Source organism: Canis lupus, chromosome 16 (assembly GCF_003254725.2).
Source record: "Canis lupus dingo isolate Sandy chromosome 16, ASM325472v2, whole genome shotgun sequence".
Taxonomy (NCBI): Eukaryota; Metazoa; Chordata; class Mammalia; order Carnivora; family Canidae; genus Canis; species Canis lupus.
Window position 1 is genome coordinate 6,833,620 of NC_064258.1, and position 18,290 is coordinate 6,851,909.

Here is an 18,290-nt window from a genome sequence, read left to right on the forward strand (position 1 = left end):
ATCCATTTATCTACTAATGGACATTTGAGTTGTTTCCATATTTTGGCTGTTGTGAGTAATGTAACGAACATGGGAGTCCAGACACCTCTTAAGGTCCTGCCTTCAATTATTTTAGGTATATATCCAGAAGTGGGATTGCTGGTAGTTCTATTTTTTTTTAATTTTTTTGTGGAGCCTCCATATTGCTTTCCATAGCAGCTATACCACCAATTATGTACAAGGGTTCCAATTTCTTCGCATCCTCATCAATATTTATCTTTTGTTCTTTAATAATAGTCATGTGAAATGATAGCTCATTTTGGTTTTGATTTGCATTTTCCTGATGATGAGTGGTCTTGAGCACCTCTTTATATAACTGTTGTCAATTTACATGTTTTCTTTCCATGAAATGTTTATTCAAGTCCTTTGGCAATTTTTAAATCATGTTATTATTTTTTTTATTTGCTACTGAGTCGTAGGAGTTTCTTACATATTTTTAGATATTAACATCTTATCAGATATGTGGTTTGCAATCATTTTCTCCAATTCCATACAATAATTAGAGTATGGTACTGGCATAAAGACAGATACGTAGACCAGTGTAACAGAATAGAGAGACCAGCAATAAACCCACTCATACATGGTCAACTGGCCAACTGGTGCCATAATGGGAAAGGACAGTTTCTTCAATAAATGGTGTCGGGAAAACTGGATATCCATGTGCAAATGATTGAAAATGGATCCCTATCTTGTACCATGCATAAAAATAAATTCAAAATTAATCAAAGATTTAAACATAAGACCTGAAACTATAAAACTTCTAAAAAGAAAACACAGGAGAAACACTTGTCTATGATGGTCCTGGCTATGATTTTTTATCACCCTAAAAGCACTGACAACAAAAGCAAAAATAGACAAGGGGGAAACATGAGAATAAAATGTTTGTTTTCCTTTTAAACAGTGAATTGGAGGTTTTATACCACTGAGAAACTTAAAACTAAGATTTTCTACTGGCCTTTCAGTTTCTATCCAAGACATGGTAACATTCCCTTGTTGCCTCTCCTGGTTTCAGCCCTCTGCTTGTAAGGGGGAGTATTTCAAAGGTCTGAGCCATCCCTACCCCCACCCCTTTGGGGACAGTGAACCCAGAGGATTTACTCACAATCAAGTAACTTTTTAAAAGGTGGATGTTATTTTGATTGTTTTCATGAACATTTTGGGAGCAAGGAAAAAATGATAAAGACATCAACTAATCATAATTTTATTAGTTATTTGAAGTGTTGTTTTTAAAAGGATTGTGTTTATTTATTCATGAGAGACACAGAGAGAGGCAGAGACATAGGCAGAGGGAGAAGCAGGCGCCCTGTGGGAAACCCGATAAGAGATTTGATCCCAGTAACCCGGGATCCCGACCTACGCCAAAGGCAGATAGACGCTCAACCACTGAGACGCTCACCCAGCTGCCCCTAGAGAGTATTTTTAATTGACTATTGGTCAGTCAGAAGTAGTCAGAGGGCTTTCCATATTCCAGAATGGAAAAAACAGCCAAAGGGGTAGGAGGCTGCGATAGAGCCCATCAAATGCTTACTGTGGATGCCTGAGTTAGGGTATATACTGGAGCAGCAGGAATGGGACTCCCATAAACTACTCCTGGAAATTCTTTTTGTGCCATGTTGCATTGCAGTGCCAGCTGACTCACAACCTTGCAGATCTCTCATGTGTGAGGTAAAAAGTAGACACACAGAATAGGAGTATCCAAGGATAGGAGAGACATAAATTAGGACCCTGACTTCCTAGAAACCTGTGGAATTCCTCCTTTGATGTGTGTTGGGCAGTCAGGAAAAAACCTAGGTCTTACAATTTTTAGCTCAGGGGTATTTCCATGGCAGTGGACCACTTTATAGGGCCCAGCTCATTCCCACATGAGCTTTCTTCATGGAAAGAAGACATGTAAATAGACAACAGTTATACAGAAAGGTGCTCAAGACCACTGGGTGTAGTTCTCAAACACCCAACCTTCTCCACACTCTGTGCTCAGATGTTTTCTCTCTCTCCTTCCCTCCCTCTCTACCTCCCTCCCTTTCTCACTCCCTCTCTCCAACCCTCTCTCTCTGTCTCTGACACACACAGATGTATCAAACAGGGAAGCTGTGGTTTCCTCTCCCCAGCCTCACTCCCCAGCGCCTCCAGGGTTCGGGTTCAGGGTGGTGGGAACCAGGGGGCTGGGACTGGGGTTCTTGTCTGGGTCTCTCATCTCTGTTCCAGGCTGTGTGACTAGCACCACAGAAGTAGAGGCCGCTGTCTCCAGGACCTGAACTCGTCACCATCAGGGAGGAAAACGTGAGGTTTGGGTGGTTAACAGGGAACTTGGCTGCAGGGAACCCCTGCTCGTGTGTGGCACTGTTGCCCACGTTAGAGGTCACCATAAGGGTAAGGCCCTGCTTCGGGAGCTGGCGATACCAAAACATGGCTGTGGCTTGAAGGTCCACTGTTTGACACTGGATCTGCACGGTGGCTCCGCTCTTACAGATCATTGTGCTGGGCGCCTGGAAGACGAGGGCACCGAGTCCAGAGCCTGTCCAAACAGAGGTCTAAGAGGTGACGGAGGCCAAGAGAACTGTCACATGAGACCACAGCATGAAACTCACAGCCACACTCCCTCTTCCTTCTCCCAGCTCTCAGAGATTCCTGCCTTTTGGTGAAATCTTCCTGCTAGACGCCCTAGGACCATGATCACCCATCTCCCCTGCCTGATGACTTCTCACCTGACCCTTCATCCCTCCAGAGAGTGGGGATGTCCCCTCTCGTTTTGCTCTGCATAAAAAAAAAAAAATCCACTTCACTCATGCCAGTACACACACACACACACTTGCCAAACGACTCAGATAATAAGGTTCTCACTGGGCCCCAGGAGCAGCAGAAGCATCAGCATCTTCAGGTGATGGCCTCATACCATACCTCTCTCAAGATAGATATGACCACGCTCTTCCTTCTCTCTTTCTCCACCCCTAGAAGGATGGACCACGGTTTACATAATCCTGAAGATGCCTCAGTCCACCCCCTGGTGGTGACTTTTTTTTTTTTTTTTTTTTTTGCCAGGGGTACAGGATCCATGCTCTATGAAAGAGCCACACAGACGTGGTTGAAAGGGGCCTCAGATGTTCTAATTCTACTCCTAACTTTATAAAACACTAAAACCCAGATCACTGAAATGACTTAAACAAGTTCCTTGGCTTTATTCCAGAAAAAGACTATATGTTTGCATAGCAAATGGAATAACAGTCAGTCCTTTATCTCTGTAACGTATCCTCAAAGTAATGGAAACAACTCATGATTGTTAATCACTAAGACTGTGACTGAGCCTCAGAAATCCTGGGCTCTAAGCTCAATGTTTCTCATACTGATAACAAGGACAAGTTCTCATCTTCTAAATGAAGTATTTATTTCACAACTGCCTCATGCCGGTCTCCCTCATATTGACAGACCTAATACCACACATGGCTATTTATCATAGTCTGTAAGTCTCAGTGTACATTACTGTGGAGGCTAGGAGGATAATTTGTTTACAGCTCTTTCATTGAATGTACCTGCAATGTATTATTTCTCCACAACATTATGACACATATATGGGATGAAGTCTCTGGAAGCCCCTGGAGCAAAAGAAAATCTTTCTACTCCTTTGAGGACCATTAGCCATCAAGTATACATATACCTATGGTGTTTTAAATTCAGAGTCAACTAAGGAAAAAATACATTTCCTAGAACTTTCTTTGTGGTATAGCTCTTGATTAGAGTTGACCTCAAGAAAAATATTTGCAAATGAAGCAGCTGTTGCCATGCTCCAAAGTGATCATCAGTCTAAGACAGTGAGGAATGAGATCAGTAGTACCATTTATTATATTATGGTAGCTACTCCTCAAAGATGGCACTCAGATGAACCACCATACTTACCAGCATTCACATTCCTCCAAGGATCAGGGCTGACTTGCATGTGGTGGAAGGGGCACTGTATGATTTTCATATGTACTCTTATAGATTCCACCTGGGTCTCTTGAACGCTTACTCTTGGGGAAGCCAGCCAGTATGTAATAATTTGAACTACCCTGAGGCCACCATGTTGTAAGGAAACCCACCTAACTGTGTTGAAGGGCTATGTGGAGAAAGAGAGATATGCAGGCCTGGTCTAGAGCTGTCCTGGTCACCCCAGGTGAGGTATCAGATATGTGTATAAAGAAGCCATCTTGGATATCCAGCCCAGGTGAGCCTTCAGATATCTTCAGCCTTGGTGACTATCTGTTTGTCACTTCATGAGAGACCCCAAGAGGAAACTGCCTAACAGAGCCTATTCAAACCACAGAACCATGGCAGAGAATACATTTTTATTGTTAGCCATTAGGGATGGTGGTGTTTCTAAGCTTTTAAAGGGAGACTTAAAATACATATAATAGACTGCACAAATCTTAAGTGTAAAGTTTAGTGAATTTTCAGAAATGAATGCACCTAGATCAAGATAGAGGACATTTTCAGAACCCCAGACTCCTCCCTCATGCTTCTCTCCCAGTAAATTAAAAATGCCTCCACATGCATCCATTGCTCTAACTTCATACAGTATGTACCTTTGTGTCTGGCTTCTTTGTTCAACATCATGTCTATGAGGTTCACCCATGATTTTGCAAATAATATTTGATTTTTTTTTTGCTGTATTTTATTCTACTCTACAAATGTAACACTATTTGTCTATTGCATTGTTGATGGACATTTGAGTGTTTTTCCATTTGGGGTCATCATGAATAAAGTTGTTGTGATATTATTTTTCTCACATATCTTTTCCTATTTCCTTAGAATCCTGAAATATCCCCTGAGTTTGCATACAACTAGCAAATTGGTTTTCTGGTTTGTCTAATTTACTACTGATTGCTTCCATTGTAATCTTAAATTCAGAAATTATTTTTACTGTAGCTAAGAAATATGATAGCTCTTTGACTATATTTTTCTATAAATTATTCTTCTTCATTAATAGATACAATGACTCCTCAAAGCTTGCTAAGGAACAATTTAGTGATATTTTGACTTTTTGGATTTTCATTTCATACAATGACTCTTAACAACTTGGTCACTGGAATGGGGGTTATTATGAAACTTGACAGCTGGGACACCTGGGTGGCTCAGTGGTTGAGCGTCTGCCTTTGGCTCAGGATGTGATCCCGGGATCCAGTATTGAGTCCCACATCAGGCTCCTTGCATGGAGCCTGCTTCTCCCTCTGCCTAGGTCTCTCTCTCTCTCTCTCATTCTCTCTCTCTCTCTCTTTCTGTGTCTCTCATTAATAAATAAAATCTTAAAAAAAAAAAGAAACCACAGCTAAAAGGTTCTTTCTAGAATCAGGATCACTCTGAAAAGGAAAGTAAATGGTTCAATTGTTTTAGAACAGAGGCTTAAAAATCATGTAAAGTCTATACTCTTTGTTTCATAAGTTCATCAACCAACAAGAGGAAGTCTGTACCCTTTAAGTTATGTCTAAGATAATAAAAATGAAATTGTCTGTCTCCTACTGTGCTCTCCTTCATTTCTTCTCTCTCACTGGACAGATAGCCTCACCCCGTCCCATAACCTCTGGAATATGGCTTGTACCAGGTAGCAGAGAACTCTAGGGACTGTGTCTCCCACTGGTCCATGACTGCAGCAGCTGGCTCAGGAAATGATTGATCTGGAGGTATCAATGAACATGCTCTGGACAAAGTAAAGCATCTTAGATCCATCCCATTTCTGATGGTTTCTTTACTATATCAGAGGACATTAATTGCAATGAGGTCTAGTGCTCATCATACTACATTTAAGCGTTGTAATTCCTATTCATAAGCTAGTGTCTCTTTCCTATTTCTGTTTTTCAGTACTTTGGTCTCTGTGTGAGTCAAGCTTCCATAGAATATATGGGAGAAGAAATCCAAAGCTAACAATTCAGAAAAGAATCCAAATAAAATGCACAAAGCCCAGACTTCTATGTAATGGTCAGGGACTCCTCGTGTTTTCCCAGAATTATTTGTCCTGGAAGACACAGAGCCATGCAGGAGAACAGGCTGAGGTTCTTAAATGTTTCCAAGAATATTTAAAAAATATATTTAATCCAGCATTTTTAGTTGTATGCAATGGGAGGGATAATCTGAATAATATAGACTGCCATTCATTTCTGCAAGCAGAATTATGTGACCAAATAAATATTTTTAAACAAATGAAGTCCCAAGAATTAACATCACTTGCCTTAATTTGATAGATAGGTGTCAGACCACAAAGGGAGAAACCACACAGAAAAATAAGCATTTGTAAAATAATGCTGATCCTCTGCTGATTAATCATGCACATGTTTCTCTCAAGCCCAACTCTCCCTCCTAAGCACCAAGCCAGCCTACTGGGTATTTATTTTTCTTTTTTGTTTTCCCAGTTTTTAGTTATTTTTAGTAATCTCTACACCAAATATAGGGCTTGAATTTACACCCCAAGATCAAGAGTCTCATGTTCTTTCAACTGACTGAGCCAGCCAGGTGCCCCCCCTACTAGGTATTTCAATGCAAGTATCCAAGGAAGGTTCCCTAGAACTAGAAACTCAGTTGTGTTCAATACCCTCACTCTACTCATTTTTCTAAATCATCTTCTGTTGCCATATTCTGGGGGTGGAGGTGACCATCTTCATTCATAATTTTATTTCATCACTCCCTCCTTAAGGCTGTATCACTGTGGGTTCTTGTCCACTTGGTGAAATCTGATTCATCATTTGAGTTTCATTGTGTGGTTTTGCCTTCTTTTGAAGCCCTTCCTGATGTCACCAGACAAAACCAGCCATGTTATCTCCTAGAGCCCACTGACGTCTCTGATTAAGTATATATTATATGAAACTTCATCACAATATTTGTCTCCTACACATTTTTGTCCCTGCTTGGCTTTTAGTATTCTGAAGGAAGGGGCCATTTTCTGTCCATTTTAGTTTTCCAGTATTTGGTAAGAAGAGCTAGGATGTAAAATTAATATTTTTTCTTTTGTCTATTCTTTTTCCTCCCCCTCCTCTACCCTCTCCTCTTCCTCCACTCTCTCCTTCTCCTCCTTCACCCCTCCTTCTGCTTCATTCACTCCCCACCTCCTCCTGCTTCCTCCTCCACCCTTTCCTCCTCCTCCCCCTTCCTCTTCTCCTCTTTCTGTCTCTATCTCTCTCTGATGTAGATATAGATGTAATTCTTAAAACTAACTTAGTGGATGGCCGAGGTGTAATGCCATTCCACAAAGCACGTTGATGGCAGCGGCTGCTTTGGGTGTCTGGTTGAGGTAGAGGAAAAGTCCTGCCACCTGGTGGGAACTCAGGGCTTGAGACCCATTTCTGCATAGAGAGGAGGTGGCTGGGCTTCACTGTGTCTCTACCACTGGCACAGAGATATAGAGCTGTCTGGTTCTTTTGCACCGATGTCATGGTGAGAGAGAAGAATGCCTTCTTCATCCGAGAGGCACTGTAGCCTTCAGGTATGTCTCCTTTCTGAGCATCATTTTCTACCAGCGAGTAGTAGATCAGTCTCAGCCCTTGCCCTGGGTCTTGTCGGTACCAGTACATAGAGTCATGATTAAAATCCTGTTCACATTCCAGAGTCACGCCTCGTCCTTTCTCTCTGAACAAATATTTGGGGGTCTGAGTGATTCCACCACTTGCTGTTCCTATGGAAGAAAGAGAGGCTCTAGAAACACGGCCTGGGAAGGTGCTTACTGCTGCTGTCATGGGAGAAAAGGCTTAGGTTTGGAGCTTCACACCCTTGGGACAGGAATTTTTTCCACGACCCCAGGACTCACCTGCTCCGAGGAGACAAAGGGCCGCACAGCAGATCACCTGGTTACCCATAATGGGAAGGGTGGGTTCCTTGCAGCTCTAAGCACCTCCTGGAAGACAAATAAGGAAAGAAACTTAGCTCTGGGGATCCCCTGGCTTTATATGCAGAATTTGTCAGAAGGCTGGAATGGATAGTTGGAAAGGACCCCAGAGATATTCCAGACAGGCTCCCTCACTTTGCAGAGAAAGAGGCGGACAGGGGAGCTGAAGCTCCTGCACCCCCGTGGGCCTCCCTCTCCCCAAACTGCTTCCACCTGGGCTGAGTGGGCAGGTGGCCCCAGGGCTGCAGGCCACAGTCTCTCTCTGATTGGCCCCTGCTTTTACCATCCCAGTTACTGTATGCTTCCATTACTCTGGGAGCTCTGCAGACACTGGTCAGACAAGAACCTAGAATTCATTTTTCATCCCACAGCTGGGGCACATAGCACCCCACTCTCATCCATCCTGCATGCATGGCAAGCTCTGGCTTTCATTGGACCCCTTCTCCCTGGCTGGTTAGACTTCTCTCTGTCATTTTCGTTTGCTTGCATGTCCCCATGCCTTTCTTCAATTCCCACACTTATTTACCATTTGAGTTTTTCTAACTTGGGTATCTTTTCACATATTCTCTAGTTCTTAGATAATTTTGTCCTTTTCTTTCTTTTCTTCTCTGAGCTTAATCAACTTTTTCTTTCATTTGTCTCTGAACTTCTGGTTACAGGTGGGTTATCCTATCTTAAGCTGGTTGCTTGAGTGTATTGAGTTCTGTTTGGAGTGTAGACTCACATTTTCTCCTGACTCATGATCATTTTGGGGGAGAGTCTGTGAAAAATGTGTGTGTGTGTGTGTGTGTGTGTATAGTTTTCTCTATTCTGTATATTTTACTTTCTTCTTACTCATTTTCATGATGTTGGGGTGTTTTACACTATGCCCAGCTTAATGGCATCTGTTTTCACTGTTGTGGCAAAGCCCAGGTTGGTTTGGTTGGTTTGGTTGGTTTGGTGGTCTGGTTGGTTGGCATTCATGATGGGGGTGGGGTAGGTCCCCTTAGTTTGTGACTCTCTTGTTTTGGGGAAAAACTGCAGGTTCTCTTAGACACTTTTTCTTCTTTTTCCCCTTCAGTACCAAATTGCAAAATGACCCTTTTTCCTTTCTTTTTTCTTTTCCTCCCTCAGAAGTTATACTCTTGGAAGACTACATTCCTGATCCTTCACATGGAGTGTGCTGTGGAAGCTTCCTGAAGTCCTGCTCGGGGATATTCTTCTAAGGGTGTCTCCCCACCTCCCAACTGGCACCCAGCCATTGCCCTCCTCCACCCTAGCAGGGAGAGGAGGGCCAGAGCATGTGAAATAATTTCAAAATATCAAAAGGCAGAAACAGAAAACATAGTAAAGTGACATGATTTCTACCCCATCCTGGTGAGGGCCCACTTCCTTGGCACATATACATTTGAAGTGACTTTGCATTCACTTGCCTTTTGATTTTCTGAAATTGTCCCATCAAAGCAAGTGATAATAAACACTTTTCTGTAAGTTGCCAATGTTTGTTGACTGATGAGAATTTTAAAAAATCACTGAGATAACAAAAAGTTGAACTTTCTTTCTTTCTTTCTTTCTTTCTTTCTTTCTTTCTTTCTTCTTTCTTTCTTTTTCTTTTTTCTTTCTTTCTTTCTTTCTTTCTTTCTTTCTTTCTTTCTTTCTTTCTTTCTTTTTCTTTCTTTCTTCCTTTCTTCCTTTCTTTCTTTTTCTTTCCTTTTCTTTCTCTCTAGTAAGCTTCATGCCCAGCCTGGAGCACAATGCAGGGCTTGAACTCAGGACCTTGAGATCAAGACCTGAGCTGAGATCAAGAGTCGTATGCTTAACCAACTGAGCCACCCAGAAGCCCCCAGGTGATATGTTTCACATTAAAAATGCTTGGGGACCACATCTTTCTCCTAAATTCCAGACAAATCTATCCAACTCTATTTCCACCACCTCTGGGGATCTTGTAGCAGTTCTTAATCCTGGCATCCATACATGCCTGTACAAGCACTAAGCGAGGCACAAAGCCAGGATTGTTCCAGAAAGAATAAGAGGCAGCACAGGGTGGTATAAAAAGCACAACTATATGAGCCAGACAAACCTGGGTTTGTACTCTTCCTCTCATTCTCTTTCTCTCTCTTTCTTTGAGTTTGAGAAAAGAAAATGAATTCCTGGAATTGTATTTGCTTTTACTCACATTGAAAATGAAGAAAATATTTCCTTTGCTTGATTATCTTAGATGATTAAATGAAACTCTACATTTAAAGCATGCCAGAGAGCTCCCTGCTGGGAGCCTGCTTCTCCCTCTGCCTATGTCTCTGTCTCTCTCTCTCTGTGTCTTTCATAAATAAATTAAAAAAATAAATCTTTAAAGCATGCCATAGAAAACTTGAAATAGAGTATGAAGTGAAGAAAAGAGGACCTTTCCTCAATAAATATTTTACCTGACAAATTGTATCTAATTTATTTTAAAAGATTTTATTTACTTATTCATGAGAGACACACAGAGAGAGGCAGAGACACAGGCAGAGGAAGTAGGCTCTCTGAAGGGAGCCCAATGTGGGACACTATACTTGGACCCTGGGATCATGACCTCAGCCAAAGGCAGATGCCCAACAACTGAGCCACCCAGGTGCCCCAAATTATGCCCAGTTTTTTACGAAAAAAAAACTTTACCTTTTTCTGCTGACAGTGTTAGTTACTGAGGCTGGGTTGGGTTATTCCTTGATATATTTGCACAGCCCTCCCCTATTTCCATACTCACCCTGCCAAATTCTTTCTAGCTTAATTTGTTCGCTAATCAAACGATGTGCCCCCCTCCCTTCCCCAGCCCACGGCTGTTTCTGAGGTGGGGCATGGAGGACGTTTGTGCATTGACAGGATGGGACTCTGCATTGATGTGGCTTTGGTGCTGGCACAGAAGTACACTGCAGAGTCTCCCAACTCTGCCGGCTGGATCTTTAAGATGCTAAGTCCGTCTTCGGAAAATTCAGTAGAAAAGCGTTTCTTTGGCATTCCTGACTGGTCTAAGATAGTTTCTTTCTGGAGGTAAATCATGAATTTCAGACCTTCCCCCAGGAACTGCTGATACCAATAAAAATAACTGTGTCCTTTCTCGGGGCTGCATGTCAGTATTGCCTCTTGTCCTGTCCTTCTCACCAGGTGTCTCGGATTCTGGGTGACGCCAGCATTTGTGGAACCTCAGAGGAGAAGAGATTACATGAGATAGAGTCATAGTGTAGCAACCCAAGGTGAGTTTAAATATCTTTCAAGATATCTGCGTTCGTGTAAAAATTCGCATACACGTTGCTCTTCACTCCATGATATGATCATTTGTTTTCATTTAAATGACAATACCTTTTGGAAAATCTTTGGGCAACATGAAGGTCCAGGGCCTACAGAGCCACAGACAAAGCCTGGTGATGCTGATCTGTTAGCCGGGAACTCACCTGTCCCCAGGAGCCAGATGACCACCCAGCAGAGGAGACTGGTGCCCATGGCAGAGATGACATGAAGAGGACCCATAGGTAGAGCCCAAGAGAGGTGCTCACTAGACCTCAAAGCCACCTCCTCTGAGGCGGGTCTTCCTGTGAGGTCAACATTTCAGGGGCTCCTGTTGTCTCTAGGTTCTTCTTATACATCAGTTGAATGACACATCTCTTTTTCTTTCCTGTAAACACACTCTGGCTCGTATGTGTTACTACACGAACAGTGTTGTGCAGGTATGGAGAGTGACAAGTACCTTCACAGTTGGTCCTAGCTTTCTGAGACATTTGTTTTTTCCACTCCCCTCTCTACTCTTTCTTTGTTTTTCATTTTATTTTATTTTATTTTATTTTATTATTTTATTTTATTTTATTTATTTTATTTTATTTTATTTTATTTTATTTTTATTGGTTCATATCATCTTCCCATTTTCTCTTGTTGAGTAGAGCAGTGAGAAGGTGTGAGGTCTAGGTACACACACTGAGAAACAGGGAAGTCGGAACCAGGGTTGCTGGTGAAAAAATTAGAGACAGGATATGATTCGATTCTGTTTCCTTGTTTCTTCCTCCTCCTCAGCTAAGCAATGATTTCAAACATCTTGAGGGAAACTTATTTTGTGTTTTATAACTCACTTGTCTCATCTTTTGTTATTCTACATGAATTTTGGATGTGAGTAATTCAAAGAAGAGATAATAATATTATCTCTTAGTAATTATTATTATTCTTTGAATAATAATTCAAAGAAGAGCCATTAGAAAAACTGCAAACTTTCCCTCTCACCCTGTGTCCACAATTTTATTTATCTGTCTGCATTAGTCTATTTGTTTTCTCATATATTTTTAGAGGTTGAAAGAGCATGCATACTTGAGTGGGGGAGGGGCAGAGAGGGAAAGAGAGAATCTCAAGCAGGCTCCATGCTCAGTGCAGGGCTTGATCTCATGACCCAAGATCATGACCTGAGCTGATATCAAGAGTCAGAATGTTTAACTGAGCCATCCTACACTGTTCTCTTTAATCATGGGTGGGGTACCTATATTTGAGAGATCTTCCTTCCACTCTTCTGTCTTTCCTAACCTATAGCATTGAATAAAAATTATGTGAGAGCCTCCTTTGTTCTAGTTATAGTGAAAGGAAGATACAAGGAAAACTAAGGTACGGTCCCACTCTACTAGAAATTATAGGTTCCCTGGGAGATATAATCTAAATACCTAGGATACTCCAGGCTTTGAGTAAAAGCTAAGATCATGTTAATTTTTAGTATCCAAATAACAGTGGCTCATGGCCTTCTCTTATCAATAGCAGGATCCTAAGGCCTGTCTGAAAGAGTCTCTATTATTTTGGGAGGTATTTAGCAGGCTCCCGGAGTGTACATTTTAATCAAAATGCAGCTGCCATTACCACTTAGAATCATCTCAGTTATTTCTCCTAGAGATACTCTAGTTGTTCACCAATGTTAGGGATGAAAATGCCCATCAATGAGCACTCAGGCCCGGCCAGAATGGACTCTTCCCAGATGCTGTTAGACACACGAATCCACTAGGGCAGTGCTGGAGTTTACACAGATGTGGGGAATGAGTTGTCTCCTCCTCATCACTGAGGTGTCCTTGTTATTTAGCGCCCAAAACAACTTCTGCTTATGTGCGGAATCTCACCAAGGAATTTGTGAATGGTTCCATCAGCTCAGATCACCAGTCTTCCCTCTCTCTCTGGGCTCAAACCCAATAGAAGGGGTTAGATACAGGGTAGGTACCTTACTGTTCCTTTTATTCTCTCCTGTTCATTACTACATGTTCCAAACCAAACCTCTTCCCCCTGGTCTTAACTGCCGATTAATCAGGGTGACTGGGTGACGGGCACGGAGGGGGGCACTTGACAGGATGAGCACTGGGTGTTATACTAGGTGTTGGCAAATCGAACTCCAATAAAAAAATATACAAAAAAAAAATCAGCATGACAAATGTCAATAGGTGCAAGCAAAGAATTGTGTGTTTGAATGGGAGTTAAAAGGTAGTGAAGGCTGATGGTGAGGATATGGTCTACGCTGACAGTGCTAACATCCCAACTTGGCTGCTCAAAAGGCTGTGGGACGATTCCTACAATGTACGTAACTGCCTTTGCTACCTGGAACTTACCCGGTCAAGTTTCCACTTTCAGACATTCATACTAGCTCTTCTGACAAAACTAAAGGTATGTATCTTCCCTGCATTTTGAGCATGCAAAGGCTAAAGATTCATCCCAATGGCTCAAGCCTTAGGATATAGCCTTACCTTCCCCTCATTCCCTCTAAATTAAAGCCCTCATAATGTGTGCCCACCCTTCAACTGAAAGAACACTACTCAACAGGGTAAAAATTGGCTAAACCACAGTCAGATCAATAACACAATTTAAATTGAGAAATACTGAGTAAATTTAGGAGATAAGCAGAATAGAAAATATTTAGTTCCACTTCTCTGTCTCCAAGCAAGTAAATTATTGCCTTAGACACGATGTCAAACACTTTTGGATTTCCTTTCGACTGTTATTAGCATTATAAACTTCAGAGTGGCTAAGAGACTAGATATTAAATGTTTTCACCCCACAGAAAGAAATAATAATTATGTAATGTGACAGAAGTATTAAATAATACAATAGCAGTAACCATATTGTGATATACGAATGTATCAAATCTACACAATGTACATCTTAAGCTTATGTAATGCTATACGTCAATTATATCCCATTTAAAACCTGTTTTATTGAGGGGATCCCTAGATGGCTCAGCGGTTTGGCGCCTGCCTTTGGCTCAGGGCCTGATCCTGGAGTCCCGGGATGGAGTCCCACATCTGGCTCCCTGCAGGGAGCCTGCTTCTCCCTCTGCCTGTGTCTCTGCCCCTCTCTATGTGTCTCTCATAAATAAATAAATAAATAAAATCTTTAAAAAAAATTTTAAAAAGCAGTTTTATTGAGGTTTAATTGACATAAAAATAGACTGCATACATTTAAAGAGTTTTGATGTGTGTATGCAGGTAGGGAACCATCCCCACAGTCAAGATAGCGAACACATCCATCACCCATAAAGTTTCTTTCTGTCATGTTGTAAAGCCTTCCCTCCCAACACTTTCCACACCTATCCCATCCCTAGGCAACCACTGATTTTCTTTCTGTCAAAATAGATCAGCTTGCATTTTCTAGATTTTCCTATAAATAGAATAAAGTTGTATGCATTTGTTTGTGCCTGGCTTATTTCCATTACTGTAATTATTTTGAGGCTTTTTATGTTATAATGCACATCAACATTAAGTTAACTTCTTAGGCCACTTAAGGAGTGTATTTTCCTGAGAAGTTTATAAAATGTTTTATATTTTTAGATGACTGACAAGTTCGTCAATAAAATTGATACACAATACAAATTATACAACCCATTCCTCTATTCACAAGGGTATCTCTTGAAAATAGGCTGGGGGCTCCTGGGTGACTCAGATGGTTAAGCCTCTTTGCCTTCTGCTCAGGTCATGATCCCAGGCTTCTGGGATGGAGCCCCGCATAGGGCTCCTGGCTCAGCGGGGACTCTGCTTCTCCCTTTCTCTCTGCCTCTCCCTCTGCTCATGCTCTCTCTCTCTCTGTATCTCTCTGCGTCACATGAATAAATACGAATATTACAAAGAAAATAGGCTCAATTTTTCTGAAATTCAAGTTACAATATTTGAATCTTTTAAAGTTAAGCTTCCAGATCCCTTTTTTAAATTGAGATAATAATTTATGTACATAAAATTCGCCATTTCAAAGTGTACATTTCAGTAGGTTTTAGTATTTATAAACATGTGCAAAAAAAATACCATATAGTTCTAGAGCATTGTCATCATCCCAAAAGAAAGTCTGTACCAATTAGAAGTCACTCTGCATTCACTCCTTCTGCAGCCCTTGGCAACCATTACTCTGTGTTTTATCCCTGATGTTTGCCTATTCTGGATTTTTATATAAATGGAATCATATACTATGTGCCTTTTTGTGCCTGGCTTCTTTTGCTTAACATATTTTTTTCAAGCTTCTTTTATTTTATAGCATGTATCAGAATTTCATTCCCTTTTATGACTGAATAATATTCCATTGTAGGAATACACTACACCTTGTTAATTCACCAATCAGTTGATGAACATTTTAATTCTTTCCCCCTTTTTTTTTTTGGCTATTATGAATAACATCCAAATAAGGGACTTGTATTGAGAATATTTGGAGAATTTTCAAGGTTTTCTATAAATATATTCTGGATGCAAGTCCCTTGTGAGGTATATGACTTGCAAACATTTATATTATTTTGGGGGATGACTTTACCTTTCTTGAGAGTGTCCTTTGAAGCTCAAATACTTTTTAAGTTTGGAGAAGTCCAGTTGATCTTTGTTGCCCATGTTTTGATGTAATATTTAAGAAATCATTGACTATCTTCCGTGGTCGTAAAGATTTACACCTGTGTTTTCTTCCAAGAATTTTATACTTTTAGCTCTTACATTTATGTCTTTAATCAATGTTGAGTTAATTTTTGTATATGGTATGAGAAGGCCTGCAAATTCATTCTTCTGCACATGAGTATCCAGTTTTCTCAGCACCATTGGTTAAAAAGTCTGTTCTTTCTCAATTTAATGGTTCTGGCACTCTTAACTAAAATCAGTTCCCCATAAAGGTATGGGTTTATCTGAGGACTCTCAACTTTGTTCCATTGATCTATTTGTATTCTCTTCCAGTACAAAACTGTCTCCATTTCTTAGTTTCATAGTAAGTTTTGAAATGGGAAAGTATGATTTGTCTAATATTTTTCTTCCTTTTAAAAATGTGTTGGCTAATTTTGGTGACCTAAACTTTCATATGAATTTTAGCATTGGCTTGTTAATTTCTGAGGGAGGAAAGATAGCTGGAATTTTAGAATTTGATAGGAATTTAGTTGAATCTGTGGATCAATTTGGGGAGTTTTGCCATCTCAAAAGTATTAAGTCTTTCAATCCATGATCATAGGATATCTTTCCACTTATTTAGGTCTTTAATTTCTTTCAAGCCATGTTTTGCACTTTTCAGTGTACAACTTTTTCATTTATTTTGTTAAATTTATGCCTAGATATTTTATTATTTTGATGCATTGTCTCCTTGAGAAACTCTAATTGGCATTATATACCCCTTCATAGTAAAAGTGGAAATACAGATTAGCTTTTACTCCTCCAGGACAGTATTCTTGCTATACATAACAAGATTTAGGTAAGCAGGGGCAGTTAATAAGGCAAAACCGTTAGTGAAAATAAAGTAGATTAGATTGGTTTTTAAATCTGATAGCGCCCTCTGCTGGGAAGGAAAAAGCTGATGTGTGCCTCGGCATGGATGTCTTAGTAGGTGTGCGCATGCATTTGCACAGGCGTGTGTGTGTGTGTGTGTGTGTGCTTGTGTGTGTGCGCGCGCGCCTTGGAGTGTGGGGTGGCAGGGAGTGAGGCCACTGGCCATGGAAAGAGGAGAAAGGAGTTTCTTTTAGTTATAAGAATATCCATGTGGATGCCTCAAGCGTTCCTCAATTTCAAAATGACCTTTTGTTGAAGACTCTCTTTCATCTTCCATCCCTGGATATGTTGGCCATCTTGGTATTCTTGAAATCCAAGGGTATCTTCATGGCTTTCACCTCCCTCACCACTCACAAGAGATAAGTGTTAAAATTCTGTCCATTTTCTATCTCAAGAGTCCAGTTAGATACCATTCTTGGGCAGTCGTCAAGAGTCCAATGTTGGTAAGAATCCTGCTGAGATACTTAGCCAGAATTTCCTACCCTCAATATCTGAATATTCTTGATAAAAGACCACATCCCTGTTTCTGACAGCTCTTCTGCTGGGGCGAGGTCTGATCATCCTGGCGTGCCTTCAGCAAGAGTCTTGCTAGGTCGGTGTAGCCAGAATCACCCTTCACCCTGCTGTCTCCTCTTGGTAATTATCCATCCACTTCCACCTCTCTGCTTCTTGGCTATGAACTCCCACTTTTCCTGTTTAGAGTTGGAGTTGAGCCCAATCTGTCTCCCTACCGGGGAGTACTCCACTGCTGCAGTTCCCCTGAGTGAAGTCCGCCTTAACAAGTGTCTGAATGAGATTTTCTTTGACAAAATTCACTACAATAGTAATAAACAATTTACTTTGAACAGAGAGATGCTATGGTTTATGTCATAATATACAATGGCTTTCTTAGTTTACTGTCTGAACCAGGACCCTTTAATGTATGAAAGAGTGTGCTATTAATAATTTTCCCAGGACAACAGTCCTAAACCAGGGCTGCCATGGTAAAAAGAGCATTTGACTGCTCTATGTGGTTGACTCTGATGCACTCCTTTAATTACTGCCATCTGGCAACAGTGGGGGAGATTGCAGGAAATATATACCATTTTCTTTGACATGACCACATTTCAAGTCTGCGCCAATGCTAAGGCACACAGGAATGATCTAGAATGTCCCTGCCAACCAGATCTTCCCTGGATCTGTGTTATCTACATTTACAGTTTGCTCAGTTATTGCCAGATGGTAGCGAAGTGTCTTCCATTGCAATCTCTGGTGGTCACACGTGTGGGAAAATGGAGATGTATCCTGAGTCATCCTCATGTCAAATCTTAGAGAACAAATTGTGCAAATTTCTAATTTTAAAGAGGAGAATATTGAGTCATAGAGGGTGAGGGCACTTGCCAACATCCTACAGCTAAAAAAAAAAAAAAAAAAAAAAAAGCCAGAGTTTGGATTAGGAAGCAGGTGTCTTGACTCCAATTCCACTATCTTTGGATCTTACATCTCAAGAGAGAGAAGAGAACCATGGAGTTTGTGGAATCATAGAGTCAAACTCCATGCTGCCCTGGATTTGAGACTTGAATTTCCTGAAAGTTTCTGAATGGGGAATACTACCCAGTGTTTCTCCTGCTTCTTTCCCCTTGAGACAGTTGTGGTTGCTGTTCCCTCACAGTTATTCCCATTGAATC

General features: G+C 41.0%; 2 gene segments (V, D, J or C); both read right to left on the bottom strand.

Annotated features, from left to right (window-relative positions):
- LOC112650920 (T cell receptor beta constant 1-like) overlaps positions 1 to 18,290 on the bottom strand; it is a 198,284-nt gene that overhangs the window by 87,881 nt on the left and 92,113 nt on the right.
- Positions 2,100 to 3,002, bottom strand: LOC112650961 (T cell receptor beta variable 20-1-like). The segment is given in 2 exon segments: positions 2,100 to 2,554; positions 2,881 to 3,002. Coding segments are annotated over 2 exon segments (471 nt in total).